Source organism: Hippoglossus hippoglossus, chromosome 14, assembly GCF_009819705.1.
Source record: "Hippoglossus hippoglossus isolate fHipHip1 chromosome 14, fHipHip1.pri, whole genome shotgun sequence".
Lineage (NCBI taxonomy): Eukaryota > Metazoa > Chordata > Actinopteri > Pleuronectiformes > Pleuronectidae > Hippoglossus > Hippoglossus hippoglossus.
Genome location: NC_047164.1, coordinates 6,594,931 through 6,611,615, shown reverse-complemented (window position 1 = coordinate 6,611,615; position 16,685 = coordinate 6,594,931). Strand labels below are relative to the sequence as shown.

Sequence of the window (16,685 nt, the reverse complement as noted above, 5' to 3'; positions counted from 1 at the left end):
CAATTGCTGTTCTGTTCCGGACATTATGTCTATTACAGTCAAATCAATGAGTGAGAATCCAACAAATGTTTTGATATGAATTTTTTCCAGAAGAATTCAAACATAATTATTATATTTCATCTTCAAATCAAGTGACATTTTTAAAAGAACAAGTTTGAAATAAAATAACTCATTTCAAGACAGAAGTTCTTTGCCAATTGCATTTATTTATACTCATGTACTGTGTGACAACTGCAAGTTTATTCTACAAACATGTAACTATAGTTCTTATTTTCATTTTAATGTTTTAATGTTGTTCTTTTATTGTTTCATTCTAGTTCTTTCATCTGTTTTGTTTTATTGTATTGCTGAGTATGATCTCTTATATTTGATTTTGTGACGCACCTTGTAACTTTGGTTTTGTTAAAGGTGCTATAGAAATAAAGTTTATTGTTGTTATCATCAGTTTCCTGTATATATATATATATATATATATCAGAGTATTTTTAATTTTTTATATATTTCATGAAACACTTAAGATGGAAAAAAAAGATGATTTTCACAATTGTATTATTTACATCAATGATTAAAGAAGAAAGATAATTTCTGATCAAACTTTTGGCTTCCTCGTGATTATTGATTCCTCATAAAGTAAAACAGAACGAGAGCTTTTCTGTCTTTATGTGTTTTTCTCTTCTGCAGCACTTCACTCTCTCCTGAAACACAAGTTCATATTAAACCTCTGCTGCCGTTCAAGGACATCATGACTTCTCTTTTATTGTGAATTTTATTGTGAGGCATCTTCAGGAAGTGCAGATTCTGTATATGTGAACTTTGAGATTTCTAAGATGATTGAGAAAAGATTCTTCAAAAGCTGTTCATCATCGTCGTCGTGGAACAAAGTCAGTTTCTGGGATATTTGAGCCGACAGTGTCTTTTTTTAGCTGCAGGAGGATTTGATGCACATCTTCATGTCTGTGAGGCCGATGTGTACAGATCATATCTTTCATTAAAATTGTGTGTTCCATATTATATATAAAAGCAAAGACTTCAGTATATCACAGAACCTGATTCTAGGCACATGTGCTTTGAGCTGCAGGTCCCTGGTTTGAATCCCGGCTCGACCATTTTCCTGAATCATTCCTCTTCTCTCTCTCTCACCCATCCGTCCATTCATTTTTTGACAAGAGAATATATGTTAATATCATTCATTTGGGTGTAAAAGTAAATAAATTCAGAGCCTCATTGTATTTGCAGTATTCAGGTTGTGAGTGGATCTTATAACCTTTAAGATCCTTAATCATTTATACAAGTTTCCTCTTAACTGTGTAAATTGTGCCTTTAGTGTTTATTGTATATCTGTGATTATCTATATAGAAAACAAATGAATTAAACACAGCAAACTAACCAAACAGTCACAAACTAAAATACAGTGAAAATACATAAAAATAGATGCTCCGACTGCATTAATGTAATATAATATACAATATATGAATGATATATTATAATAAATGCAGTATAATAGTTGTATTGAGAAGTTTTTTCCTGCTTGCATACAGCAGACTCCAGGGACCAGACGCTGACCATCTATGATATAAACAGAGGATCAGTGAATAAAACTTGTCGGAGCTTCTTCATCAGAGCAGAGTGAGACAAGCTCACCTCCTTCATCCACACAACAGAACCTGCTGCACTCTTCTTCACCTCACTCCATCTTTCACAATGGAGCTTTTCAACTCGGCTCTCGGGAAGAACATCACCTTTGTGCGTCCTGCTTATTTCATAATAAGCGGATTTATCGGAATACCTCATGTTAAGTATTATTACATCTTTCTGTGTTTTGTGTATATCTTTTCAGTGCTGGCAAACACTGCAGTCATGGCCGTAATATGTTTGGATCCCAATCTGAGAACTCCAAAGTATATCATAGTTTTTAACCTGGCCTTTACGGACCTGTTCAGTAACTCTGCTCTGGTGCCGAAGGTCCTGGACGTCTTCCTGTTCAACCATCACCACATCCCCTACAACGACTGCCTGACCTTCCTGTTCTTCTGCTACACCTGTCTCTCCATGCAGTCTCTCAACCTGGTGGCTCTCTCCTACGACAGACTCATAGCGATCAGTTACCCGCTGCAATACCGAGTGAAAATCACTCACAGGTTCATGTTTTCTGTTGTCGCCTCTTTATGGCTCTCTGTCGTCACTGTGGTACTGATCGTAATCGGCCTTCTCACCAGACTCTCCTTCTGTCAGTCCGTAGTGATCAGGAGCTATTTCTGTGACCACGGCCAGTTGTATCGTCTGGCCTGCAACGACATCACAACCAGTTTTATCATGTCCAATCTGTCACTAACTCTCATCCTCTGGTTCCCTCTGATATTCATCTTGTGCACGTACCTGTCCATCAGCTATGCTTTGAGCAAAGTGACCACGGTTCAGGGCCGGGTGAAGGCCTTAAAGACCTGCACAGCTCATCTGTCACTAGTGGCCATCTACTTCATCCCGATATTAGTCACATTTACGTTTGGGAGGAATATTCATCCCAACGCCAGGATCATTAACTTGTCTCTGAGCTCCGTCTTTCCTCCCACGTTGAACCCGATTATCTATGTTCTGCAGACGCAAGAAATCAAAGACTCTGTGAGAAAATTATTAAAGATCAGAAAGAAATCTGGGATTAAAGTAAAGAAAGTTATTATCAAGTAACAATTGCTGTTCTGTTCAGGACATTATGTCTATTACAGTCAAATCAATGAGTGAGTGAATAAATATGTTAGAATCCCACAAATGTTGTGATATGAATTTATAATAATTATTATATTTCATCTTCAAATCAAGTGACATTTTTAAAAGAACAAGTGTGAAATAAAATAACTCATTTCAAGACAGAAGTTCGTTGTAAATTGCATTTATTTATACTCATGTACTGTGTGATAACTGCAAGTTTATTCTACAAACATGTAACTATAGTTCTTATTTTCATTTTAATGTTTTAATGTTGTTCTTTTATTGTTTCATTCTAGTTCTTTCATCTGTTTTGTTTCATTGTATTGCTGAGTATGATCTCTTATTTTTGATTTTGTGACGCACCTTGTAACTTTGGTTTTGTTAAAGGTGCTATAGAAATAAAGTTTATTATTGTTATCATCAGTTTCCTGTATATATATATATCAGAGTATTTTTCATTTTTCATATATTTCATGAAACACTTAAGATGGAAAAAAAAGATGATTTTCACAATTGTATTATTTAAATCAATGATTAAAGAAGAAAGATAATTTAAGATCAAACTTTTGGCTTCCTCGTGATTATTGATTCCTCATAAAGTAAAACAGAATGAGAGCTTTTCTGTCTTTATGTGTTTTTCTCTTCTGCAGCACTTCACTCTCTCCTGAAACACAAGTTCATATTAAACCTCTGCTGCCGTTCAAGGACATCATGACTTCTCTTTTATTGTGAATTTTATTGTGAGGCATCTTCAGGAAGTGCAGATTCTGTATATGTGAACTTTGAGATTTGTAAGATGATTGAGAAAAGATTCTTCAAAAGCTGTTCATCATCGTCGTCGTGGAACAAAGTCAGTTTCTGGGATATTTGAGCCGACAGTGTCTTTTTTTAGCTGCAGGAGGATTTGATGCACATCTTCATGTCTGTGAGGCCGATGTGTACAGATCATATCTTTCATTAAACTTTTGTGTTCCATATTATATATAAAAGCAAAGACTTCAGTATATCACAGAACCTGATTCTAGGCACATGTGCTTTGAGCTGCAGGTCCCTGGTTTGAATCCCGGCTCGACCATTTTCCTGAATCATTCCTCTTCTCTCTCTCTCACCCATCCGTCCATTCATTTTTTGACAAGAGAATATATGTTAATATCATTCATTTGGGTGTAAAAGTAAATAAATACAGAGCCTCATTGTATTTGCAGTATTCAGGTTGTGAGTGGATCTTATAACCTTTAAGATCCTTAATCATTTATACAAGTTTCCTCTTAACTGTGTAAATTGTGCCTTTAGTGTTTTTTGTATATCTGTGATTATCTATATAGAAAACAAATGAATTAAACACAGCAAACTAACCAAACTGTCACAAACTAAAATACATAAAAATAGATGCTCCGACTGCATTAATGTAATATAATATACAATATATGAATGATATACTATAATAAATGCAGTATAATAGTTGTATTGAGAAGTTTTTTCCTGCTTGCATACAGCAGACTCCAGGGACCAGACGCTGACCATCTATGATATAAACAGAGGATCAGTGAATAAAACTTGTCGGAGCTTCTTCATCAGAGCAGAGTGAGACAAGCTCACCTCCTTCATCCACACAACAGAACCTGCTGCACTCTTCTTCACCTCACTCCATCTTTCACAATGGAGTTTTTCAACTCGGCTCTCGGGAAGAACATCACCTTTGTGCGTCCTGCTTATTTCATAATAAGCGGATTTATCGGAATACCTCATGTTAAGTATTATTACATCTTTCTGTGTTTTGTGTATATCTTTTCAGTGCTGGCAAACACTGCAGTCATGGCCGTAATATGTTTGGATCCCAATCTGAGAACTCCAAAGTATATCATAGTTTTTAACCTGGCCTTTACGGACCTGTTCAGTAACTCTGCTCTGGTGCCGAAGGTCCTGGACGTCTTCCTGTTCAACCATCACCACATCCCCTACAACGACTGCCTGACCTTCCTGTTCTTCTGCTACACCTGTCTCTCCATGCAGTCTCTCAACCTGGTGGCTCTCTCCTACGACAGACTCATAGCGATCAGTTACCCGCTGCAATACCGAGTGAAAATCACTCACAGGTTCATGTTTTCTGTTGTCGCCTCTTCATGGCTCTCTGTCGTCACTGTGATACTGATCGTAACCGGCCTTCTCACCAGACTCTCCTTCTGTCAGTCCGTAGTGATCAGGAGCTATTTCTGTGACCACGGCCAGTTGTATCGTCTGGCCTGCAACGACATCACACCCAATTTTATCATAGCCTATCTGTTACCTGCTCTCATCCTCTGGTTCCCTCTGATATTCATCTTGTGCACGTACCTGTCCATCAGCTATGCTTTGAGTAAAGTGACCACGGTTCAGGGCCGGGTGAAGGCCTTAAAGACCTGCACAGCTCATCTGTCACTAGTGGCCATCTACTTCATCCCGATATTAGTCATATTTACGTTTGGGATGAATATTCATCCCAACGCCAGGATCATTAACTTGTCTCTGAGCTCCGTCTTTCCTCCCACGTTAAACCCGATTATCTATGTTCTGCAGACGCAAGAAATCAAAGAATCTGTGAGAAAATTATTAAAGATCAGAAAGAAATCCGGGATTAAAGTAAAGAAAGTGATTATCAAGTAACAATTGCTGTTCTGTTCCGGACATTATGTCTATTACAGTCAAATCAATGAGTGAGAATCCCCCAAATGTTTTGATATGAATTTATTCCAGAAGAATTCGAACATAATTATTATATTTCATCTTCAAATCAAGTGACATTTTTAAAAGAACAAGTGTGAAATAAAATAACTAATTTCAAGACAGAAGTTCTTTGCCAATTGCATTTATTTATACTCATGTACTGTGTGACAACTGCAAGTTTATTCTACAAACATGTAACTATAGTTCTTATTTTCATTTTAATGTTTTTATGTTGTTATTTTATTGTTTCATTCTAGTTCTTTCATCTGTTTTGTTTTATTGTATTGCTGAGTATGATCTCTTATTTTTGATTTTGTGACACACCTTGTAACTTTGGTTTTGTTAAAGGTGCTATAGAAATAAAGTTTATTGTTGTTATCATCAGTTTCTTGTATATATATATATATCAGAGTATTTTTAATTTTTCATATATTTCATGCAACACTTAAGATGGAAAAAAAAGATGATTTTCACATATGTATTTTTTAAATCAATGATTAAAGAATAAAGATAATTTCTGATCAAACTTTTGGCTTCCTCGTGATTATTGATTCCTCATAAAGTAAAACAGAACGAGAGCTTTTCTGTCTTTATGTGTTTTTCTCTTCTGCAGCACTTCACTCTCTCCTGAAACACAAGTTCATATTAAACCTCTGCTGCCGTTCAAGGACATCATGACTTCTCTTTTATTGTGAATTTTATTGTGAGGCATCTTCAGGAAGTGCAGATTCTGTATATGTGAACTTTGAGATTTCTAAGATGATTGAGAAAAGATTCTTCAAAAGCTGTTCATCATCGTCGTCGTGGAACAAAGTCAGTTTCTGGGATATTTGAGCCGACAGTGTCTTTTTTTAGCTGCAGGAGGATTTGATGCACATCTTCATGTCTGTGAGACCGATGTGTACAGATCATATCTTTCATTAAACTTTTGTGTTCCATATTATATATAAAAGCAAAGACTTCAGTATATCACAGAACCTGATTCTAGGCACATGTGCTTTGAGCTGCAGGTCCCTGGTTTGAATCCCGGCTCGACCATTTTCCTGAATCATTCCTCTTCTCTCTCTCTCACCCATCCGTCCATTCATTTTTTGACAAGAGAATATATGTTAATATCATTCATTTGGGTGTAAAAGTAAATAAATACAGAGCCTCATTGTATTTGCAGTATTCAGGTTGTGAGTGGATCTTATAACCTTTAAGATCTTTAATCATTTATACAAGTTTCCTCTTAACTGTGTAAATTGTGCCTTTAGTGTTTATTGTATATCTGTGATTATCTATATAGAAAACAAATGAATTAAACACAGCAAACTAACCAAACAGTCACAAACTAAAATACAGTGAAAATACATACAAATAGATGCTCTGACTGCATTAATGTAATATAATATACAATATATGAATGATATACTATAATAAATGCAGTATAATAGTTGTATTGAGAAGTTTTTTCCTGCTTGCATACAGCAGACTCCAGGGACCAGACGCTGACCATCTATGATATAAACAGAGGATCAGTGAATAAAACTTGTCGGAGCTTCTTCATCAGAGCAGAGTGAGACAAGCTCACCTCCTTCATCCACACAACAGAACCTGCTGCACTCTTCTTCACCTCACTCCATCTTTCACAATGGAGCTTTTCAACTCGGCTCTCGGGAAGAACATCACCTTTGAGCGTCCTGCTTATTTCATAATGAGCGGATTTATCGGAATACCTCATGTTAAGTATTATTACATCTTTCTGTGTTTTGTGTATATCTTTTCCGTGCTGGCAAACACTGCAGTCATGGCCGTAATATGTTTGGATCCCAATCTGAGAACTCCAAAGTATATCATAGTTTTTAACCTGGCCTTTACGGACCTGTTCAGTAACTCTGCTCTGGTGCCGAAGGTCCTGGACGTCTTCCTGTTCAACCATCACCACATCCCCTACAACGACTGCCTGACCTTCCTGTTCTTCTGCTACACCTGTCTCTCCATGCAGTCTCTCAACCTGGTGGCTCTCTCCTACGACAGACTCATAGCGATCAGTTACCCGCTGCAATACCGAGTGAAAATCACTCACAGGTTCATGTTTTCTGTTGTCGCCTCTTTATGGCTCTTTGTCGTCACTGTGACACTGATCGCAACCGGCCTTCTCACCAGACTCTCCTTCTGTCAGTCCGTAGTGATCAGGAGCTATTTCTGTGACCACGGCCAGTTGTATCGTCTGGCCTGCAACGACAGCACACCCAGTTTTATCATGTCCAATCTGTCACTAGCTCTCATCCTCTGGTTCCCTCTGATATTCATCTTGTGCACGTACCTGTCCATCAGCTATGCTTTGAGTAAAGTGACCACGGTTCAGGGCCGGGTGAAGGCCTTAAAGACCTGCACAGCTCATCTGTCACTAGTGGCCATCTACTTCATCCCGATAATAGTCACATTTATGTTTGGGAAGAATATTCCTCCCAACGCCAGGATCATTAACTTGTCTCTGAGCTCCGTCTTTCCTCCCACGTTGAACCCGATTATCTATGTTCTGCAGACGCAAGAAATCAAAGACTCTGTGAGAAAATTATTAAAGATCAGAAAGAAATCCGGGATTAAAGTAAAGAAAGTGATTATCAAGTAACAATTGCTGTTCTGTTCCGGACATTATGTCTATTACAGTCAAATCAATGAGTGAGAATCCCCCAAATGTTTTGATATGAATTTATTCCAGAAGAATTCGAACATAATTATTATATTTCATCTTCAAATCAAGTGACATTTTTAAAAGAACAAGTGTGAAATAAAATAACTAATTTCAAGACAGAAGTTCTTTGCCAATTGCATTTATTTATACTCATGTACTGTGTGACAACTGCAAGTTTATTCTAAAAACATGTAACTATATTTCTTATTTTCATTTTAATGTTTTAATGGTGTTCTTTTATTGTTTCATTCTAGTTCCTTCATCTGTTTTGTTTTATTGTATTGCTGAGTATGATCTCTTATATTTGATTTTGTGACGCACCTTGTAACTTTGGTTTTTTTAAAGGTGCTATAGAAATAAAGTTTATTGTTGTTATCATCAGTTTCCTGTATATATATATATATCAGAGTATTTTTCATTTTTTATATATTTCATGAAACACTTAAGATGGAAAAAAAAGATGATTTTCACATATGTATTTTTTACATCAATGATTAAAGAATAAAGATAATTTCTGATCAAACTTTTGGCTTCCTCGTGATTATTGATTCCTCATAAAGTAAAACAGAACGAGAGCTTTTCTGTCTTTATGTGTTTTTCTCTTCTGCAGCACTTCACTCTCTCCTGAAACACAGGTTCATATTAAACCTCTGCTGCCGTTCAAGGACATCATGACTTCTCTTTTATTGTGAATTTTATTGTGAGGCATCTTCAGGAAGTGCAGATTCTGTATATGTGAACTTTGAGATTTCTAAGATGATTGAGAAAAGATTCTTCAAAAGCTGTTCATCATCGTCGTCGTGGAACAAAGTCAGTTTCTGGGATATTTGAGCCGACAGTGTCTTTTTTTAGCTGCAGGAGGATTTGATGCACATCTTCATGTCTGTGAGGCCGATGTGTACAGATCATATCTTTCATTAAACTTGTGTGTTCCATATTATATATAAAAGCAAAGACTTCAGTATATCACAGAACCTGATTCTAGGCACATGTGCTTTGAGCTGCAGGTCCCTGGTTTGAATCCCGGCTCGACCATTTTCCTGAATCATTCCTCTTCTCTCTCTCTCACCCATCCGTCCATTCATTTTTTGACAAGAGAATATATGTTAATATCATTCATTTGGGTGTAAAAGTAAATAAATTCAGAGCCTCATTGTATTTGCAGTATTCAGGTTGTGAGTGGATCTTATAACCTTTAAGATCCTTAATCATTTATACAAGTTTCCTCTTAACTGTGTAAATTGTGCCTTTAGTGTTTATTGTATATCTGTGATTATCTATATAGAAAACAAATGAATTAAACACAGCAAACTAACCAAACAGTCACAAACTAAAATACAGTGAAAATACATAAAAATAGATGCTCTGACTGCATTAATGTAATATAATATACAATATATGAATGATATACTATAATAAATGCAGTATAATAGTTGTATTGAGAAGTTTTTTCCTGCTTGCATACAGCAGACTCCAGGGACCAGACGCTGACCATCTATGATATAAACAGAGGATCAGTGAATAAAACTTGTCGGAGCTTCTTCATCAGAGCAGAGTGAGACAAGCTCACCTCCTTCATCCACACAACAGAACCTGCTGCACTCTTCTTCACCTCACTCCATCTTTCACAATGGAGTTTTTCAACTCGGCTCTCGGGAAGAACATCACCTTTGAGCGTCCTGCTTATTTCATAATGAGCGGATTTATCGGAATACCTCATGTTAAGTATTATTACATCTTTCTGTGTTTTGTGTATATCTTTTCCGTGCTGGCAAACACTGCAGTCATGGCCGTAATATGTTTGGATCCCAATCTGAGAACTCCAAAGTATATCATAGTTTTTAACCTGGCCTTTACGGACCTGTTCAGTAACTCTGCTCTGGTGCCGAAGGTCCTGGACGTCTTCCTGTTCAACCATCACCACATCCCCTACAACGACTGCCTGACCTTCCTGTTCTTCTGCTACACCTGTCTCTCCATGCAGTCTCTCAACCTGGTGGCTCTCTCCTATGACAGACTCATCGCGATCAGTTACCCGCTGCAATACCGAGTGAAAATCACTCACAGGTTCATGTTTTCTGTTGTCGCCTCTTTATGGCTCTCTGTCGTCACTGTGGTACTGATCGCAACCGGCCTTCTCACCAGACTCTCCTTCTGTCAGTCCGTAGTGATCAGGAGCTATTTCTGTGACCACGGCCAGTTGTATCGTCTGGCCTGCAACGACAGCACACCCAGTTTTATCATGTCCAATCTGTCACTAGCTCTCATCCTCTGGTTCCCTCTGATATTCATCTTGTGCACGTACCTGTCCATCAGCTATGCTTTGAGCAAAGTGACCACGGTTCAGGGCCGGGTGAAGGCCTTAAAGACCTGCACAGCTCATCTGTCACTAGTGGCCATCTACTTCATCCCGATATTAGTCACATTTATGTTTGGGAGGAATATTCCTCCCAACGCCAGGATCATTAACTTGTCTCTAAGCTCCGTCTTTCCTCCCATGTTGAACCCGATTATCTATGTTCTGCAGACGCAAGAAATCAAAGAATCTGTGAGAAAATTATTAAAGATCAGAAAGAAATCTGGGATTAAAGTAAAGAAAGTGATTATCAAGTAACAATTGCTGTTCTGTTCTGGACATTATGTTTATTACAGTCAAATCAATGAGTGAGAATCCCACAAATGTTGTGATATGAATTTATAATAATTATTATATTTCATCTTCAAATCAAGTGACATTTTTAAAAGAACAAGTGTGAAATAAAATAACTCATTTAAAGACAGAAGTTCGTTGCCAATTGCATTTATTTATACTCATGTACTGTGTGATAACTGCAAGTTTATTCTACAAACATGTAACTATAGTTCTTATTTTCATTTTAATGTTTTTATGTTGTTATTTTATTGTTTCATTCTAGTTCTTTCATCTGTTTTGTTTTATTGTATTGCTGAGTTTGATCTCTTATATTTGATTTTGTGACGCACCTTGTAACTTTGGTTTTGTTAAAGGTGCTATAGAAATAAAGTTTATTGTTGTTATCATCAGTTTCTTGTATATATATATATATCAGAGTATTTTTAATTTTTCATATATTTCATGCAACACTTAAGATGGAAAAAAAAGATGATTTTCACATATGTATTTTTTAAATCAATGATTAAAGAATAAAGATAATTTCTGATCAAACTTTTGGCTTCCTCGTGATTATTGATTCCTCATAAAGTAAAACAGAACGAGAGCTTTTCTGTCTTTATGTGTTTTTCTCTTCTGCAGCACTTCACTCTCTCCTGAAACACAGGTTCATATTAAACCTCTGCTGCCGTTCAAGGACATCATGACTTCTCTTTTATTGTGAATTTTATTGTGAGGCATCTTCAGGAAGTGTAGATTCTGTATATGTGAACTTTGAGATTTCTAAGATGATTGAGAAAAGATTCTTCAAAAGCTGTTCATCATCGTCGTCGTGGAACAAAGTCAGTTTCTGGGATATTTGAGCCGACAGTGTCTTTTTTTAGCTGCAGGAGGATTTGATGCACATCTTCATGTCTGTGAGGCCGATGTGTACAGATCATATCTTTCATTAAACTTGTGTGTTCCATATTATATATAAAAGCAAAGACTTCAGTATATCACAGAACCTGATTCTAGGCACATGTGCTTTGAGCTGCAGGTCCCTGGTTTGAATCCCGGCTCGACCATTTTCCTGAATCATTCCTCTTCTCTCTCTCTCACCCATCCGTCCATTCATTTTTTGACAAGAGAATATATGTTAATATCATTCATTTGGGTGTAAAAGTAAATAAATTCAGAGCCTCATTGTATTTGCAGTATTCAGGTTGTGAGTGGATCTTATAACCTTTAAGATCCTTAATCATTTATACAAGTTTCCTCTTAACTGTGTAAATTGTGCCTTTAGTGTTTATTGTATATCTGTGATTATCTATATAGAAAACAAATGAATTAAACACAGCAAACTAACCAAACAGTCACAAACTAAAATACAGTGAAAATACATAAAAATAGATGCTCTGACTGCATTAATGTAATATAATATACAATATATGAATGATATACTATAATAAATGCAGTATAATAGTTGTATTGAGAAGTTTTTTCCTGCTTGCATACAGCAGACTCCAGGGACCAGACGCTGACCATCTATGATATAAACAGAGGATCAGTGAATAAAACTTGTCGGAGCTTCTTCATCAGAGCAGAGTGAGACAAGCTCACCTCCTTCATCCACACAACAGAACCTGCTGCACTCTTCTTCACCTCACTCCATCTTTCACAATGGAGTTTTTCAACTCGGCTCTCGGGAAGAACATCACCTTTGTGCGTCCTGCTTATTTCATAATAAGCGGATTTATCGGAATACCTCATGTTAAGTATTATTACATCTTTCTGTGTTTTGTGTTTATCTTTTCCGTGCTGGCAAACACTGCAGTCATGGCCGTAATATGTTTGGATCCCAATCTGAGAACTCCAAAGTATATCATAGTTTTTAACCTGGCCTTTACGGACCTGTTCAGTAACTCTGCTCTGGTGCCGAAGGTCCTGGACGTCTTCCTGTTCAACCATCACCACATCCCCTACAACGACTGCCTGACCTTCATGTTCTTCTGCTACACCTGTCTCTCCATGCAGTCTCTCAACCTGGTGGCTCTCTCCTACGACAGACTCATAGCGATCAGTTACCCGCTGCAATACCGAGTGAAAATCACTCACAGGTTCATGTTTTCTGTTGTCGCCTCTTCATGGCTCTCTGTCGTCACTGTGATACTGATCGCAACCGGCCTTCTCACCAGACTCTCCTTCTGTCAGTCCGTAGTGATCAGGAGCTATTTCTGTGACCACGGCCAGTTGTATCGTCTGGCCTGCAACGACATCACACCCAATTTTATCATAGCCTATCTGTTACCTGCTCTCATCCTCTGGTTCCCTCTGATATTCATCTTGTGCACGTACCTGTCCATCAGCTATGCTTTGAGCAAAGTGACCACGGTTCAGGGCCGGGTGAAGGCCTTAAAGACCTGCACAGCTCATCTGTCACTAGTGGCCATCTACTTCATCCCGATAATAGTCACATTTATGTTTGGGAGGAATATTCATCCCAACGCCAGGATCATTAACTTGTCTCTGAGCTCCGTCTTTCCTCCCACGTTGAACCCGATTATCTATGTTCTGCAGACGCAAGAAATCAAAGACTCTGTGAGAAAATTATTAAAGATCAGAAAGAAATCCGGGATTAAAGTAAAGAAAGAGATTATCAAGTAACAATTGCTGTTCTGTTCCGGACATTATGTCTATTACAGTCAAATCAATGAGTGAGAATCCAACAAATGTTTTGATATGAATTTTTTCCAGAAGAATTAAAACATAATTATTATATTTCATCTTCAAATCAAGTGACATTTTTAAAAGAACAAGTTTGAAATAAAATAACTCATTTCAAGACAGAAGTTCTTTGCCAATTGCATTTATTTATACTCATGTACTGTGTGACAACTGCAAGTTTATTCTACAAACATGTAACTATAGTTCTTATTTTCATTTTAATGTTTTAATGTTGTTCTTTTATTGTTTCATTCTAGTTCTTTCATCTGTTTTGTTTTATTGTATTGCTGAGTATGATCTCTTATATTTGATTTTGTGACGCACCTTGTAACTTTGGTTTTTTTAAAGGTGCTATAGAAATAAAGTTTATTGTTGTTATCATCAGTTTCCTGTATATATATATATATATATATATATATATCAGAGTATTTTTAATTTTTTATATATTTCATGAAACACTTAAGATGGAAAAAAAAGATGATTTTCACAATTGTATTATTTACATCAATGATTAAAGAAGAAAGATAATTTCTGATCAAACTTTTGGCTTCCTCGTGATTATTGATTCCTCATAAAGTAAAACAGAACGAGAGCTTTTCTGTCTTTATGTGTTTTTCTCTTCTGCAGCACTTCACTCTCTCCTGAAACACAAGTTCATATTAAACCTCTGCTGCCGTTCAAGGACATCATGACTTCTCTTTTATTGTGAATTTTATTGTGAGGCATCTTCAGGAAGTGCAGATTCTGTATATGTGAACTTTGAGATTTCTAAGATGATTGAGAAAAGATTCTTCAAAAGCTGTTCATCATCGTCGTCGTGGAACAAAGTCAGTTTCTGGGATATTTGAGCCGACAGTGTCTTTTTTTAGCTGCAGGAGGATTTGATGCACATCTTCATGTCTGTGAGGCCGATGTGTACAGATCATATCTTTCATTAAACTTTTGTGTTCCATATTATATATAAAAGCAAAGACTTCAGTATATCACAGAACCTGATTCTAGGCACATGTGCTTTGAGCTGCAGGTCCCTGGTTTGAATCCCGGCTCGACCATTTTCCTGAATCATTCCTCTTCTCTCTCTCTCACCCATCCGTCCATTCATTTTTTGACAAGAGAATATATGTTAATATCATTCATTTGGGTGTAAAAGTAAATAAATACAGAGCCTCATTGTATTTGCAGTATTCAGGTTGTGAGTGGATCTTATAACCTTTAAGATCCTTAATCATTTATACAAGTTTCCTCTTAACTGTGTAAATTGTGCCTTTAGTGTTTATTGTATATCTGTGATTATCTATATAGAAAACAAATGAATTAAACACAGCAAACTAACCAAACAGTCACAAACTAAAATACAGTGAAAATACATAAAAATAGATGCTCTGACTGCATTAATGTAATATAATATACAATATATGAATTATATACTATAATAAATGCAGTATAATAGTTGTATTGAGAAGTTTTTTCCTGCTTGCATACAGCAGACTCCAGGGACCAGACGCTGACCATCTATGATATAAACAGAGGATCAGTGAATAAAACTTGTCGGAGCTTCTTCATCAGAGCAGAGTGAGACAAGCTCACCTCCTTCATCCACACAACAGAACCTGCTGCACTCTTCTTCACCTCACTCCATCTTTCACAATGGAGTTTTTCAACTCGGCTCTCGGGAAGAACATCACCTTTGTGCGTCCTGCTTATTTCATAATAAGCGGATTTATCGGAATACCTCATGTTAAGTATTATTACATCTTTCTGTGTTTTGTGTATATCTTTTCCGTGCTGGCAAACACTGCAGTCATGGCCGTAATATGTTTGGATCCCAATCTGAGAACTCCAAAGTATATCATAGTTTTTAACCTGGCCTTTACGGACCTGTTCAGTAACTCTGCTCTGGTGCCGAAGGTCCTGGACGTCTTCCTGTTCAACCATCACCACATCCCCTACAACGACTGCCTGACCTTCCTGTTCTTCTGCTACACCTGTCTCTCCATGCAGTCTCTCAACCTGGTGGCTCTCTCCTATGACAGACTCATAGCGATCAGTTACCCGCTGCAATACCGAGTGCAAATCACTCACAGGTTCATGTTTTCTGTTGTCGCCTCTTTATGGCTCTCTGTCGTCACTGTGGTACTGATCGTAATCGGCCTTCTCACCAGACTCTCCTTCTGTCAGTCCGTAGTGATCAGGAGCTATTTCTGTGACCATGGCCAGTTGTATCGTCTGGCCTGCAACGACATCACACCCAATTTTATCATAGCCTATCTGTTACCTGCTCTCATCCTCTGGTTCCCTCTGATATTCATCTTGTGCACGTACCTGTCCATCAGCTATGCTTTGAGTAAAGTGACCACGGTTCAGGGCCGGGTGAAGGCCTTAAAGACCTGCACAGCTCATCTGTCACTAGTGGCCATCTACTTCATCCCGATAATAGTCACATTTATGTTTGGGAGGAATATTCATCCCAACGCCAGGATCATTAACTTGTCTCTGAGCTCCGTCTTTCCTCCCATGTTGAACCCGATTATCTATGTTCTGCAGACGCAAGAAATCAAAGACTCTGTGAGAAAATTATTAAAGATCAGAAAGAAATCCGGGATTAAAGTAAAGAAAGTGATTATCAAGTAACAATTGCTGTTCTGTTCAGGACATTATGTCTATTACAGTCAAATCAATGAGTGAGAATCCCACAAATGTTTTGATATGAATTTATAATAATTATTATATTTCATCTTCAATTCAAGTGACATTTTTAAAAGAACAAGTGTGAAATAAAATAACTAATTTAAAGACAGAAGTTCGTTGTAAATTGCATTTATTTATACTCATGTACTGTGTGATAACTGCAAGTTTATTCTACAAAGATGTAACTTTGTTATTTTCATTTTAATGTTTTAATGTTGTTCTTTTATTGTTTCATTCTAGTTCTTTCATCTGTTTTGTTTTATTGTATTGCTGAGTATGATCTCTTATATTTGATTTTGTGACGCACCTTGTAACTTTGGTTTTGTTAAAGGTGCTATAGAAATAAAGTTTATTATTGTTATCATCAGTTTCCTGTATATATATATCAGAGTATTTTTCATTTTTTATATATTTCATGCAACACTTAAGATGGGAAAAAAAAGATGATTTTCACATTTGTATTTTTTAAATCAATGATTAAAGAATAAAGATAATTTCTGATCAAACTTTTGGCTTCCTCGTGATTATTGATTCCTCATAAAGTAAAACAGAATGAGAGCTTTTCTGTCTTTA

At 36.9% G+C, this 16,685-nt stretch overlaps 6 protein-coding genes across 6 annotated transcripts; all 6 read left to right on the top strand.

The window, feature by feature from the left end:
• Positions 1-1,701: 1,701 nt before the first annotated feature.
• LOC117774822 (olfactory receptor 52E8-like) lies at positions 1,702-2,685 on the top strand. The gene has a single exon (XM_034607479.1). The coding sequence runs from the start codon at positions 1,702-1,704 to the stop codon at positions 2,683-2,685; it is 984 nt and encodes a 327-aa protein (XP_034463370.1).
• Positions 2,686-4,365: 1,680 nt separating this feature from the next.
• LOC117774816 (olfactory receptor 1500-like) lies at positions 4,366-5,349 on the top strand. Its single transcript, XM_034607467.1, has one exon. The coding sequence runs from the start codon at positions 4,366-4,368 to the stop codon at positions 5,347-5,349; it is 984 nt and encodes a 327-aa protein (XP_034463358.1).
• Positions 5,350-7,042: 1,693 nt separating this feature from the next.
• Positions 7,043-8,026, top strand: LOC117774815 (olfactory receptor 1-like). Its single transcript, XM_034607466.1, has one exon. It carries the CDS (start codon positions 7,043-7,045, stop codon positions 8,024-8,026), a length of 984 nt encoding a protein of 327 aa, XP_034463357.1.
• A 1,693-nt stretch (positions 8,027-9,719) lies between these two features.
• LOC117774814 (olfactory receptor 1500-like) lies at positions 9,720-10,703 on the top strand. Its single transcript, XM_034607465.1, has one exon. The coding sequence runs from the start codon at positions 9,720-9,722 to the stop codon at positions 10,701-10,703; it is 984 nt and encodes a 327-aa protein (XP_034463356.1).
• Positions 10,704-12,380: 1,677 nt separating this feature from the next.
• Positions 12,381-13,364, top strand: LOC117774813 (olfactory receptor 1-like). The gene has a single exon (XM_034607463.1). It carries the CDS (start codon positions 12,381-12,383, stop codon positions 13,362-13,364), a length of 984 nt encoding a protein of 327 aa, XP_034463354.1.
• A 1,707-nt stretch (positions 13,365-15,071) lies between these two features.
• LOC117774812 (olfactory receptor 1500-like) lies at positions 15,072-16,055 on the top strand. The gene has a single exon (XM_034607462.1). It carries the CDS (start codon positions 15,072-15,074, stop codon positions 16,053-16,055), a length of 984 nt encoding a protein of 327 aa, XP_034463353.1.
• Positions 16,056-16,685: the final 630 nt, after the last annotated feature.